The following is a 14588-nucleotide window of genomic DNA, read 5'->3' on the forward strand; positions in this document are numbered from 1 at the left end:
ATTATTTTAACCAGGTACAATAGCTATTAAATAGTTAAGAACTATTTAATAGTTACCTAGTTAAAATAATAACAAAATTACCTGTAAAATAAGTCCTAACCTAAGTTATAATTAAACCTAACACTACCCTATCAATAAATTAATTAAATAAACTACCTACAATTACCTACAATTAACCTAACACTACACTATCAATAAATAAATTAAATACAATTGCTACAAATAACTACAATTACATAAACTAACTAAAGTACAAAAAATAAAAAAGAACTAAGTTACAAAAAATAAAAAAATATTTACCAACATAAGAAAAATATTACAACAATTTTAAACTAATTACACCTACTCTAAGCCCCCTAATAAAATAACAAAGACCCCCAAAATAAAAAATGCCCTACCCTATTCTAAATTAATAGAGTTAAAAGCTCTTTTACCTTACCAGCCCTGAACAGGGCCCTTTGCGGGGCATGCCCCAAGAAAATCAGCTCTTTTGCCTGTAAAAAAAAACATACAGAGCGAGAGCCGCCATCTTGGCAGAGCACCTTCTCGCTGCCTCCTGCGGATAGCTGTAACAAGCTAAAGGGGTAAAGCGGACTAAGGCGCAGGGTAGCTCGGCCTCATGAGCTCTGCTCGGGGCGGCAGATAGCCCTCCCCAATCCCTGCTGTGCACATAGAGCCCCGCTGCTGTCCGTTGTAATCCTGCCGTATCATGACCACTCTTACCCAGCGCAGCTCCGGGCTGGTGCAGCGGCGCACGGAGGCCTCCCGGAATGACAGGGAGAGAGCAGCTGAGGGGGAGGATGAGGACAAGGGCCATGAGGAGCAGGACGAGGACGAGAGGGCCGGGGACAAGGAGGCCAGGCTTACCCTGATGGAGGAAGTGTTGCTGTTGGGGCTGAAGGACAGGGAGGGATATACATCATTTTGGAATGATTGCATTTCTGCTGGCTTACGTGGTTGTATGTTAATTGAACTGGCATTTAGGGGCAGAATTACTCTTGAAGCTGTTGGTATGAGACGCAAAAGTCTACTCTCAAGAAAGGTAATTTGTAAATCTGACGCCCCAACGGGAGATGTTATGCTTGATGAAGCCTTAAAGCATATAAAGGAAACCCCAGCTCCAGAGACTGTACAAAGTTGGATTGAACTCCTCAGTGGAGAGACATGGAATCCATTGAAACTACACTACCAGTTAAGAAATGTGCGTGAACGTTTAGCTAAAAACCTTGTAGAAAAGGGTGTTTTGACAACAGAAAAGCAAAACTTTCTTCTCTTTGACATGACCACACATCCTCTCACCAATAATAATATCAAGCAGCGTCTCATCAAGAAAGTACAGGAAGCAGTTCTTGACAAATGGGTGAAAGATCCTCATCGTATGGACAAACGTTTGCTGGCCCTTATCTACCTAGCCCATTCTTCCGACGTCATTGAGAATGCATTTGCTCCCCTTTTGGATGATCAATACGACTTGGCCATGAAGAGAGTGCGGCAACTGCTTGATCTAGACCCAGAAGTTGAGTGTACAAAGGCAAATGCTAATGAAATCCTTTGGGCCGTGGTAGCTACCTTTACCAAGTAAATACAGTGGACTGGAGTGCTCATTTTATGTAAATCCAGTTGTTTCTGCTTGATATTTTTGGTAATTTGTACCTTTTTTGCTTATTTTTTAATCAGCTCAGAGGACATTAATTTGTGTCTGTATGCAGGATGCTGCTGGTACGAAAAAACCTTCCTGTTGAAAGAGAAGTTTTTATTGCCATATTGGCATTCCATTACTCCTTAACTTGTAAACTTGTATTCTAGCTATTGAAGGGTTTATTTTCTTTAGCTGGTAGCAAGGCACATTTATCCATAGCTTGATGAGCTTGCCTCAAGTGCTTGTGCAGCAGTTAGGATTTGCAGACTTTTTCAGAGAGAACGTTACAAAAAAAAAAAGCCTTTGAATCACCAAAGTTTATAACTGCTTTTTCCTGTCTACATTACTTTTTACAGTCTCCAGTCAATGCTTGTTATAGCAATTTTAATAATTGTGTTTTTTTTGGTTTTTTTTTTAAAGCTGCTCATTATTTGCTTCTTGTTTCTGTATAGTCCATATACACTTCAACTAACTAATTTTAAATGTTAACAATAGTATAGTGTTGAAAGATCCTATGGTGTTTGAAAGCCATCTTGGGATGATGAACATTCCATTAAATGTAAATAGTATCTGTTGTATAGTAATAATCATTTTCTCTCCTTGCAAAGTTATTTGAGACTTTTCAGTTGCACCCTATATTAGATTCAACAAGTCCATAATGTTTAGATCCCAACTTAAGATATCATGAAATGTCATTCACTTATAAATGCTTTCAAACATGAGCTGTTCAGCCATTTTGTATTTGTGGGTTTTTGTTTGTCTTAGTTTTTATGTACTAATAAGTTATTTTTCCAGGCCTGTCTTTGTCTGTTTAGCCTCGGACGCAATCGCACCTATGAGATGTTGCATGCATATGTTGGCAAGTAATAACCAGCTCAAACAATTACAAAGTTTCTATAAAACACTAAACTGAGATTTCATTTTTATATATAAAATTATGCAGGTTATCACTGTTTGATCTTGTTGACAATTCATGTTTTTCTTCTATATTGCTGCTTGTCACTCTATTTTTGTTCAATTTATTCTGTATATAGCTTATATAAATCATCCAGATGAGTGTCAGAAGGTCTTAAGCACATTTAAGTCATTTTGCAGGGCCATACAGCACAAGAAGGGATGATGGTGGAACTTTATAGACAAAGCACTAACATTTTTTTTTTCTTCGAATACAGAGAGCAAAAATGTTGAGTAACTCTTTGCAATGATCAGATTCCCTCATATCTGTATACTAGCTTTTTATTATAAGTAAATAAATGATGATCTTTAAAGTGCCTGAAAAAAAAAAAAAAAAAAAAAAAAAAAACATACAATACCCCCCTCCAACATTACAACCCACCACCCACATACCCCTAATCTAACCCAAACCCCCCTTAAATAAACCTAACACTAAGCCCCTGAAGATCTTCCTACCTTGTCTTCACCATCCAGGTATCACCAATCCGTCCTGGCATCCGGTGCTGAAGAGGTCCAGAAGAGGCTCCAAAGTCTTCCTCCTATCCGGCAAGAAGAGGACATCCGGACCGGCAAACATCTTCTCCAAGCGGCATCTTCGATCTTCTTCCATCCGGTGCGGAGCGGGTCCATCTTGAAGCAGCCGACGTGGATCCATCCTCTTCTTCCGTTGTCTCCCGACAAATGACGGTTCCTTTAAGGGACGTCATCCAAGATGGCGTCCCTCGAATTCCGATTGGCTGATAGGATTCTATCAGCCAATCGGAATTAAGGTAGGAATATTCTGATTGGCTGATGGAATCAGCCAATCAGAATCAAGTTCAATCCGATTGGCTGATCCAATCAGCCAATCAGATTGAGCTCGCATTCTATTGGCTGATCGGAACAGCCAATAGAATGCGAGGTCAATCTGATTGGCTGATTGGATCAGCCAATAGGATTGAACTTGATTCTGATTGGCTGATTCCATCAGCCAATCAGAATATTCCTACCTTAATTCCGATTGGCTGATAGAATCCTATCAGCCAATCGGAATTCGAGGGACGCCATCTTGGATGACGTCCCTTAAAGGAACCGTCATTCGTCGGGAGATAACGGAAGAAGAGGATGGATCCGCGTCGGCTGCTTCAAGATGGACCCGCTCCGCACCGGATGGAAGAAGATCGAAGATGCCGCTTGGAGAAGATGTTTGCCGGTCCGGATGTCCTCTTCTTGCCGGATAGGAGGAAGACTTTGGAGCCTCTTCTGGACCTCTTCAGCACCGGATGCCAGGATGGATCGGTGATACCTGGATGGTGAAGACAAGGTAGGAAGATCTTCAGGGGCTTAGTGTTAGGTTTATTTAAGGGGGGTTTGGGTTAGATTAGGGGTATGTGGGTGGTGGGTTGTAATGTTGGAGGGGGGTATTGTATGTTTTTTTTTACAGGCAAAAGAGCTGATTTTCTTGGGGCATGCCCCGCAAAGGGCCCTGTTCAGGGCTGGTAAGGTAAAAGAGCTTTTACATTTATTAATTTAGAATAGGGTAGGGAATTTTTTATTTTGGGGGTCTTTGTTATTTTATTAGGGGGCTTAGAGTAGGTGTAATTAGTTTAAAATTGTTGTAATATTTTTCTTATGTTGGTAAATATTTTTTTATTTTTTGTAACTTAGTTCTTTTTTATTTTTTGTACTTTAGTTAGTTTATGTAATTGTAGTTATTTGTAGCAATTGTATTTAATTTATTTATTGATAGTGTAGTGTTAGGTTAATTGTAGGTAATTGTAGGTAGTTTATTTAATTAATTTATTGATAGGGTAGTGTTAGGTTTAATTATAACTTAGGTTAGGACTTATTTTACAGGTAATTTTGTAATTATTTTAACTAGGTAACTATTAAATAGTTCTTAACTATTTAATAGCTATTGTACCTGGTTAAAATAATTACCAAGTTGCCTGTAAAATAAATATTAATCCTAAAATAGCTACAATGTAATTATAATTTATATTGTAGCTATATTAGGATGTATTTTATAGGTAAGTATTTAGCTTTAAATAGGAATAATTTATTTAATAAGAGTTAATTAATTTCGTTAGATGTAAATTATATTTAAGTTAGGGGGGTGTTAGTGTTAGGGTTAGACTTAGCTTTAGGGGTTAATCCATTTATTATAGTAGCGGTGAGCTCCGGTCATCAGATTAGGGGTTAATAATTGAAGTTAGGTGTCGGCGATGTTAGGGAGGGCAGATTAGGGGTTAATACTATTTATGATAGGGTTAGTGAGGCGGATTAGGGGTTAATAACTTTATTATAGTAGCGCTCAGGTCCGCTCAGCAGATTAGGGGTTAATAAGTGTAGGCAGGTGTCGGCGACGTTGAGGGGGGCAGATTAGGGGTTAATAAATATAATATAGGGGTCGGCGGTGTTAGGGGCAGCAGATTAGGGGTACATAAGGATAACGTAGGTGGCGGCGCTTTGCGGTCGGCAGATTAGGGGTTAATTATTGTAAGTAGCTGGCGGCGACGTTGTGGGGGGGCAGGTTAGGGGTTAATAAATGTAATACAGGGGTCGGCGGGGTTAGGGGCAGCAGATTAGGGGTACATAAGTATAACGTAGGTGGCGGTCGGAAGATTAGGGGTTAAAAAATTTTAATCGAGTGGCGGCGATGTGGGGGGACCTCGGTTTAGGGGTACATAGGTAGTTTATGGGTGTTAGTGTACTTTAGGGTACAGTAGTTAAGAGCTTTATGAACCGGCGTTAGCCCAGAAAGCTCTTAACTCCTGTTTTTTTCCGGCGGCTGGAGTTTTGTCGTTAGAGCTCTAACGCTCACTTCAGAAACGACTCTAAATACCGGCGTTAGAAAGATCCCATTGAAAAGATAGGATACGCAATTGACGTAAGGGGATCTGCGGTATGGAAAAATCGCGGCTGAAAAGTGAGCGTTAGACCCTTTAATCACTGACTCCAAATACCGGCGGTAGCCTAAAACCAGCGTTAGGAGCCTCTAACGCTGGTTTTCACGGCTACCGCCGAACTCTATATCTAGGCCCTAGTTGAGCTGGGTATAATATTTCTCAATGTATCGAGAGCCTCCGACAGTGTATTAACGTTTAGCGCTTTCATTGGAAACCTGGTATAATTTATAGATTAACGGCTTTTATTACTTTCTATGGGACGCAAAGATCTTTTCGGCAGCCGAAGTCCGGCTGTCGATATTAAGGTATAACACGACATTGGAAACAGTTGATAAACGATATTGCTTCTGACAGCATATTAAACGGTTTTCAAGTGCACGTAAACTGAATTACGGCTCAATGGAAACGAGCCCTAAGTGTCTTGAAATTTTAAGTTGAACAAATTTAGCCAATCAATGAATAGGAACAGGTTTAAAAAGACCTACAGACAACTTACCCAGTTAACTGCAAGATTTTATAAACTTATTGCTGCTAAATAAAATTAGCTATGCCTATGGTTTATTTAAGGTGGACTATTTTTTGTTTCTGGGAAAGCCTTTATAACTACATGTCATGCTGGTTGGTAAAATTATTTTAAATTGGAAGGAACCATTGATTTTTAAGGACATGAGCCCCAGGTTGTTGTGGACTCTTGTGTACACTATTGACATTAGCATTTCCTGGCTAGTCTGTTATCTACTGTTTGTGTATGTGTGTCGCATTTAGTAATTTTTTTCTTAAAATGCATTTCGTTGTTTAATAAATTAATTTAAAGGAACAGTGAAGCATAAATGATTTTAATGGTTCTGACGGACACAATTTGGGTAAATACCACTGAAGCTAATGTGCCGAAAACAACATTAAATTATTATCTGCCTCTGCACTATTTTGTGCTCCAAAATACAAATACTCCTAAATAAAACTACTGAAGAACATAAAAATGTGAAGTATTCTTAGTGCACCTTTGGCTTTAGCGTAGCTTCAGGTTATTTTGTGAGCGAGGAGAGGAAGCTAGAGTGGTCGCAATATCCGAAGTCCAGAAATTAGCATGTTTGAGACTTTCATAAAGGAACAGTAAAGAGTGGCACAGTTCCCGAGAGTGGCACAGTTCCCAACAGTGACACAGTTCCTGTGAGTGGCACAGTTCCTAAGAGTGGCACAGTTCCTGAGAGTGGCACAGTTCCTAAGAATGGCACAAATCTCAAGAGTGGCACTATTCCTGAGAGTGGCACAGTTCCTGAGAGTGGCACAGTTCCTGAGAGTGGTGCAGTTTCTGAGAATGGCACAGTTTCTGAGAGTGGCACAGTTCTCGAGAGTGGCACAGTTCTCGAGAGTGGTGCATTTCTCGAGAGTGGCGCAGTTCTCGAGAGTGGCGCAGTTCCTCAGAGTGGTACAGTTTCCCAGAGTGTTACAGTTCCTTAGAGTGGCACAGTTCTTCAGAGTGGCACAGTTCCTGAGAGTGTCACAGTTCCTGAGAGTGGTGCAGTTCCTGAGAGTGGCGCAGTTTCTCAGAGTGGTGCAGTTCCTGAGAGTAGCCATTACAACATTACAGTATTATTAATACAAATTGCTTAGCATTAAAATAGCTTACTAATTTTTAGTGCATTTTTACTTTTGGTATGAAGTTTTTTTGAATATCCTGCATACTGCAGAATATACTGCACCTAGGTGTTATTCTTTTACAAAAAGTAACTAACCTAGATGTAGCTAAGCAAAATGTCAACAGCAATCTGGATTCTTTACTTGATTAACAAGGGGATTACAGTTTTGCACTTTATATGGTTTCTTTTCTTTTTGAGGTATGAGGAGATTTCAGATATATCTAGCTGTAAAATAACTAGGGACGGGTTATAGTATACCTAGTGCCTGATGACAAAGCCAGCATGCACAGAAATCATGCAAAGTCTTAAGGGACATTAAATTGAGACTTTTGTGTCTCTCCTTCACATCACAGCTTTTTAAACAGCTCTCAAGCTAAAATTCACATTTAAATACTGGCAAAACTTGTTAGATAATCTTAAAAGAGTTGAGAGAGCTTTGGATCACCAGCTTGAATTGTGCATTTATTTTCACTATCAAATTATATTTCTTGGCACTATAAATATTGAGGATATAATTTATGTATCACTGGCAGTGATCAATTATATTTATTTGTGTATTTATAAAACTTAGCATCATCTTATCACATTTATTTGAGTTACCAAACATCCTATTCCTTTTTAAAAAAAGGCAACTCAAACTTAGCTCACTTTTGAAAACAATAAATGTTCCTTTCAAATTAATTATTTATAAAAAAATTAAAACACTTCATGCTTGATTATTCCACTTTGATATTTTATGAAAGTGTTTTTAATTTATAAAATTATTTGTAACAAATAGCCTAAACTACTCAGAATGGTATGTTTTTATTTATCAATATATAAATTCACCAAACCAGCTGAAACTAAGGCAGTAAAGATGTTTTATCTTGGGTTTACTCTGCATCGGTTGGTGTGTTGGTTTTCTACTAGCTTATTGAAGATTAGACATGTGCAATTCATTTTGGCCAAATTAGTTTTCAGACGGATGAATTTCCAAATCGGCAGCGTAACTAAAATCCCCAAAACATTCAGAGAACGAATAAATTGGTTTCCGAATTTTCGGATCCATTCTTTAGTCATATTCAGAATTTTTCATTGTTCTAATCTAAACCACCGTCTCCCCACGTCACCAACACTAAATAAAGCTATTAACTCCTAAACCGGCGCCCCCCACATCGCCAACACTAAATAAACCTATTAACCCCTAAACCGCCCTCCTCCCACGTCGCCAATATTAAATAAAACACTAAATAAACATATTAACCTTTAAACCACCGTCTCCCCACATAGCAAACACTAAATAATCCTATTAACTCCTAAACCACCGTCCCCCCACATCGCCAACACTAACTAAACCTATTAACCCCTAAACCGCCATCCCCCAACACTAAATAAAAATGTTATCCTCTAAACCGCCGTCCCCCCACATCGCAACTACCTAAATTAAACTATTAACCCCTAAACCTTTACACCCCCTAATGTTAACATAATTAAATAGACTTAAATTAAAGTTACAATTACTAACTACCTATTTAAAAATAAATACAAACTTACCTGTGAAATAAAAATAATACCTAAGCTAGTTACAATATTACTATTTACTAACTACCTAGTTAAAATAAATACAAGCTTACCTGTGAAATAAAAATAAAACCTAAGCTTAAACTAAAAAAAAAACTACATTACTTGTTATAAAAAAAACTAACGTTACTAAAAATAATAAAACCTAACATTACAAAAAATAAAAAAACTACCATTACAAAAAATAAACAAAATTATCCAAAATAATAAAAATAATTCCTATTCTAATACCCCCATTTAAAAAAAAATAAAACCCACCCCAAAATAAACCCCCCCCTAATCCTAAGGACCTTTTGTAGGGCATTTCCCTAAAGTTAACAGCTCTTGTGCCAATAAATTAAAACAAATACCCCCTAACATTACAACCCCCCCACCCCCCAAATTAAAAAAAATATATAAAAAAAAAATTAATCTACCCATTGCTCGAAAACGGCATTTGTATGGGCATTTCCCTTAAAAAGGGCATTCAGCTCTTTAACAGCCCATTAAAAATAAAAGCCCTAATCTAAAGCCCCCCAAACAAAAGACAAAACCTAACACTAATCCCAAATTCGGTACTCACGATTGATGAAGTCTGGACATCCATCTTCTTTCCCGCAGCAGAACATCTTCATTCATGTGGCTCCATCTTCACCCATTGTGGGATTGTCATCTTCTATCTTCATGGTGGAGGTGGAGCAGTCGGTGGATGCGCGGAGGCGGAGGTCCATCAATCCAACATGAAGGTCCTCTCTATGTGAACGTCTGCCACACACTGAAGATTGAATGCAAGGTACCCCTTTTATATTGGGGTACCCTTGCATTCCTATTGGCTGGAAAATTAAAATCAGCCAAAAGGATGAGAACTGCTTAAATCCTATTGGCTGTTCAAATCACCACTTCACCTCCGGGAAGAAGATGGATGTCCAGACTTCATTAATTGTATTTACAGATTTTGGGGTTTATGTTAGTTTTTTTTAGTTTTTTTTTTTTTAAAAAAATTAGGACTTTTTATTTTTAATGGCCTGTAAAAGAGCTGAATGCCATTTTAAGGGCAATGCCCATACAAATGCCCTTTTCAGGGCAATGGGTAGTTTTTGGGGGGTTGGGGGAGATTTTTTTTATATTGGGGGGTGGGAGGTGGGGGTTTGTAATGTTTAGGGGGTATTCGTTTTAATTTATTGGCAAATAAGCTGTTAACTTTAGGGCAATGCACCACAAAAGGCCATTTTAAGGGCTATTGGTAGTTTATTATAGATTAGGGTTTTTTATTTTGGGGTGTTTTTTTTTTAAATGGAATATTAGATTAGGAATAATTTTTATTATTTTGAATAATTTCGTTTTGTTATTTTTTGTAATGATAGTTGTTGTCACGGCACGGCCGGACACTTACCCACTCCTGGCTTCCGGTGGCATCCTAGAAGAGGTGCGGTAATGGTCTTTGCCTCCCGGGCCTCCTATTGCCGGCCTGCGACTGTCTTCCCTTCTCCTTTTCGCTGCTGAGTTTTGCAGCGAACATGCCGTTGCGGTAGAATGGCTGATTCCGTTATACAAATTTCCTGGTTCCTGACTTCGGATTGTCCTTTTTCTTCGCTTGCCTGCTGTCTGCCCTGACTTTCGATTGCTGGGCCCACCAGCTTTTACACACTAGCAGCCCATTGCTGGATTCCTGGGAGCCCTTTGCTGCAGCCATGCGTACCTTATATAATGTTCCTCTGAGACCTTCCACTGCTCGCACTACCATCCGTTCCCTTCAGCAGGGAAGAAGACTCGTGAAAGACTATACCACAGACTTCCAGGAGTTGACTCCCGATACAGGCTACAATGAGAAGGGACTAATAGAACAATATCGGTTGGGTTTATCTGAGACCCTAAAAGATGAACTAGCCAGAGTTGGAATACCTACCTCCTTGGAAGAATTGATCCTGTTAGTCACACAGCTAGACCGACGCTTCCATGAACATAGAAATGAGAAGCAACATTCATTTCCTCACAGATTATACGCTAAACTGGAGAAGTGCATATTTGATGCAGAGTCTGTAGAATTCCTGGGCTACATTATCACCCCTGGACAGATCCAAATGGATCTCCGCAAGATTACAGCTATTTTGGAGTGGCCCATACCTAAAGATAAAAAATATGTACAACGTTTTCTAGGGTTCGCAAACCTTTACAGAGGTTTCTCCCAAATATGCTCTTCTATAACCACCTTGACCAAGAAACAAGATATATTTCTATGGACAACTCAAGCCCAAGAGGCCTTCGAAAAATTAAAGAAACTATTCAACCAAGCACTTATTCTGGCTCAACCAGACACTACCAAAGCCTTCTACCTTGAGGCAGATGCCTTTTACATTGCTGTTAGGGGCTACATCCGGTAGCATTCTATTTCCGAAAACTCCTTTCTGCGGAGAAGAATTATGATGTAGGTGAGAGGGAACTTCTTGCAATTAAAGGTACCTTAGAATAATGGTGCCATCTATTAGAGGGAGTTCCCATACCTGTTATGGTGTGTACAGATCACCGTAATCTAGAGTATCTTCGTGCTGTCTAAAGATTACGTCCTCGTCAAGCCCTCTGGGCCTTGTTCTTTTCTAGATTCAATCTACAAATCACCTACCACCCTGGATCCAAGACCCTAAAGGCAGATGCCTTTTCACGCATATACAGTATGTGGATACTGACAGCATCGACCAAACCCAAGACACTATTCTACCCACACATCAATTTCTCACAATACAGGTCTCACTTATAGATCGCATACAAAATCTAAATGTTCAACCACCTGCTGTTTTTCCGTCTCTGACCCAAAAAACAGGAACTATGGTACCATGACAAACAGGTGTATGTGCCACCCTCGCTTCAATCTGAAGCACTCAGCCAATTCCATGACACTTTTTTCGCAGGCCATGGCGGAATTACGCAAACATTAGAAATTATTAGCCATTACTATTGGTGGCCATCCATCAAGATTGATACCAGGGAATATGTCCTGACCTGTGAAATATGTGCCCATTCAAAGACACCAAAAATGAAACCAGTAGGCCTTTTACAGCCTCCTACAGTTCCTCAAGGGCCATGAAAAGACATAGCCATGGACTTTATTGTGGATCTACCTCTGTCACACAAACATAATACCATCCTGGTGGTAGTTGATAGGTTTACAAAGATGGCACATTTCATTCCCTCCATAGGACTCCCTTCTGCTGCTAAGACAGCCTCCTTGTTTCTGCAAAATATCTAACATCTGCATGGATTGCCTCAGTCAATCATCACTGACTGAGGTTCTCAGTTCACCCGTTTCTGGTCCCACTTTTGCAGTCATCTCAAGATCCAACGTTGCTTATCATCAGCCTATCAGCCCCAGACCAATGAGCAAACTGAACGTACCAACCAAACTTTAGAACAATACCTCTGTTGCTTCACCACGTATCTACAAGATGACTGGCTGTATTTACGTCCTACAGCAGAATTCTCTTATAATTATTACATGCATCACTCTATTAAGGTCACGCCTTTTTATGCCAACTATGGTTTCCATCCATGTGCCTTCCCTGAGTTGCCTTGCCCCAACATGGTACCTGATGTGGTCTTGCATTTAAATAAACTTAAACAACAATGGCAGATACTAATCAATACTCTGAAGATGGCACAACGACGTTATAAAGGATATGCCGACAAAAAGAGGTCCCCAACACCTACCGTGCTAGGTGATAAGGCCTGGTTATCCACACAGATTTTGCGTATGTCCTGTCCTTCGTGGAAACTAGGACCACGCTACAAAGGGCCTTTTTTGGTGACCAAAGTCATATCCCCAGTGGCTGTTCGCTTAGATCTCCCTGCCTCCTACCGGTTACATCCGGTATTTCATGTGTCATCTGAAGCCTTGGAGACCCAACAGTTTCCCATCACGTGTTGCTACTCCACCTATTTCAGTGATGGTTGATGGTTTAGAAGAGTTTGAAGTCCAAGAGATTCTTGACTCCAGGTGTCGTAGGGTGGAATACCTTATCCACTGGAAGGGGTATGGTCCTGAGGAGCGATACTGGGAGCCGACCAGGAATATCCATTTTCCTGCAAAAGTCAAAGTCTTTCATCTGAGCCATCCTGGTCGGCCAACCACGTTTTGCGCCCTGCGGTCGCGTCTGAGGAGGGGGCTCTTTCATGGCACGGCCGGACACTTACCCGCTCCTGGCTTCCAGTGGTATCCTAGAGGTGGTGCGGTAACGGTTTTTACCTCCCGGGCCTCCTATAGCCGGCCTGCGACTGTCTTCCCCTCTCCTTCTCGCCAACAAGTTTTGCGGCGAACATACCGTCGCGGTAGAATGGCAGCCGCCATGCGGACTCAGCGTTTGAGTATATGATGGGAGGAGGGGTCTGGGTCTGATGGAGAAGAGCAGGCCAGGGAGTCTGAGAAAAACCAAGATGGCGCTGAGTCCCTGACCTTTTCTTATTGACCCTGCTTGCTTCACCTACTGGGGCAGGTGACCAGTCACGTGACTTAGTTTCCCTATATATTTTCAGCACGCCCCCCAGTCAGTGCTTGGTTATTTTCCTTGCTTCCTGGTTATGGAGTTCTTACCTTGTTTTTTTGTCTGTGTTAACTCTGATTCCATTATACAGATTTCCTGGTTCCTGACTTTGGATTGTCCTTTTTCTTCGCTTACATGCTGCCTGCCCTGACTTCGGATTGTTTTGACTTTGTTTCTGTCTTTGCCCTTTCATTCATATTAAAGGCCTCCGTGTCACCACTGACCTTTCAGGATCCTGTATCCACTCCCAGGATTTTCTGAAGGTCGTGATTGTAAGGAAGAGCTGTTCCTCTGCAACTGGGTTCCAATACAACACAAACCCCCTAGGTGGGTTGTTACAGTTGTTTTTTTTTTTGTAATTTTAGTGTTTATTATTGTTTTTTATTGTAGCTTTTATTTTTTTGTAATGTTAGGTTTTATTATTTTTAGTAAGGTACCTTGGGACCCTGGTAATATTACTCTGCGATTGTAGCTGTGATTCACATTTTACCATCACCCTATTTTACTACCTGAATATTATTATTTTTAAACTCAATTATGACCATTGGATGTTTATGTTTTTTTATGTATTCTCATACATTTGCACTTATTTAGTACTGGTGTGGCTAATTAGTGACTTACTTATATATTTCGACACTAGTATGGTTCATTAGGTCTAATCATTAGAACATTGACCTTTATGACCTATTAGTGTTAGAATAATATTATATTGAGAAAAAGAATAATACTGTGTATTAACCCTTGTTAGCTGATTAATGTATAATAGGCGTATTCACAGCCTCATATGTGACAGTCTTTGGCGATAATCAGAATAAAGTCCTTGTCAAACATGTATATACCATAAACAAGGAGTGGTTTCTCTGTGACATACGAAATCCTATAGGTAAAATTGAGGACTCACCCACACCGACCAGGCAAACTCTGTCAGACGAGCATCCACCATATGCGGAAATAGAGCCGTCCAGGCGCTTCAACTACTCGTCACCTCCCGAGGAACGGTCACTCAATTCAGCCGCTATTCGTCAGGTACTGCGGCTGCAAGCACCTTGGTTACGTGGCTCCTTGTCAAACCAGTTCCGGTCTGCTTCCAGGTGCAGACATCCAATGGGAATCCGTGTGTTAGGTCTCGTGGTGAGTGGTCAACCAATCCTATGCAAGGAAATGTCTTGTTGAGAACAGTGTCATCAGGTTTTACGCGTTTCGGCGGGTGCCATACTCATAAACCTGAGTTTATGAGTACGGCACCCACCGAAACGCGTAAAACCTGATACTTCTCTTGTGTGTGTATCATGTTTGTATTTTAAATTTGGAAAATAAAGGCTGTTTTTTATATTACGGATATTGGGATCGAACTCCTTTTTCTAATAATATTATATCTTTATGTCATTATATTTAT

General features: G+C 40.1%; 1 protein-coding gene across 1 annotated transcript; it reads left to right on the top strand.

Annotated features, from left to right (window-relative positions):
- The first annotated feature begins 596 nt into the window (after positions 1-596).
- On the top strand, positions 597-2361 carry LOC128651557 (Golgi phosphoprotein 3-like). The gene has a single exon (XM_053704579.1). It carries the CDS (start codon positions 710-712, stop codon positions 1580-1582), a length of 873 nt encoding a protein of 290 aa, XP_053560554.1. The 5' UTR covers positions 597-709; the 3' UTR covers positions 1583-2361.
- Positions 2362-14588: the final 12227 nt, after the last annotated feature.

Source organism: Bombina bombina, chromosome 3, assembly GCF_027579735.1.
Source record: "Bombina bombina isolate aBomBom1 chromosome 3, aBomBom1.pri, whole genome shotgun sequence".
NCBI classification, from domain to species: domain Eukaryota; kingdom Metazoa; phylum Chordata; class Amphibia; order Anura; family Bombinatoridae; genus Bombina; species Bombina bombina.

Excerpts from the sequence above, each read along its gene's own strand:
- LOC128651557 (XM_053704579.1), top strand. The coding sequence starts at position 710 with ATGACCACTCTTACCCAGCGCAGCTCCGGGCTGGTGCAGCGGCGCACG.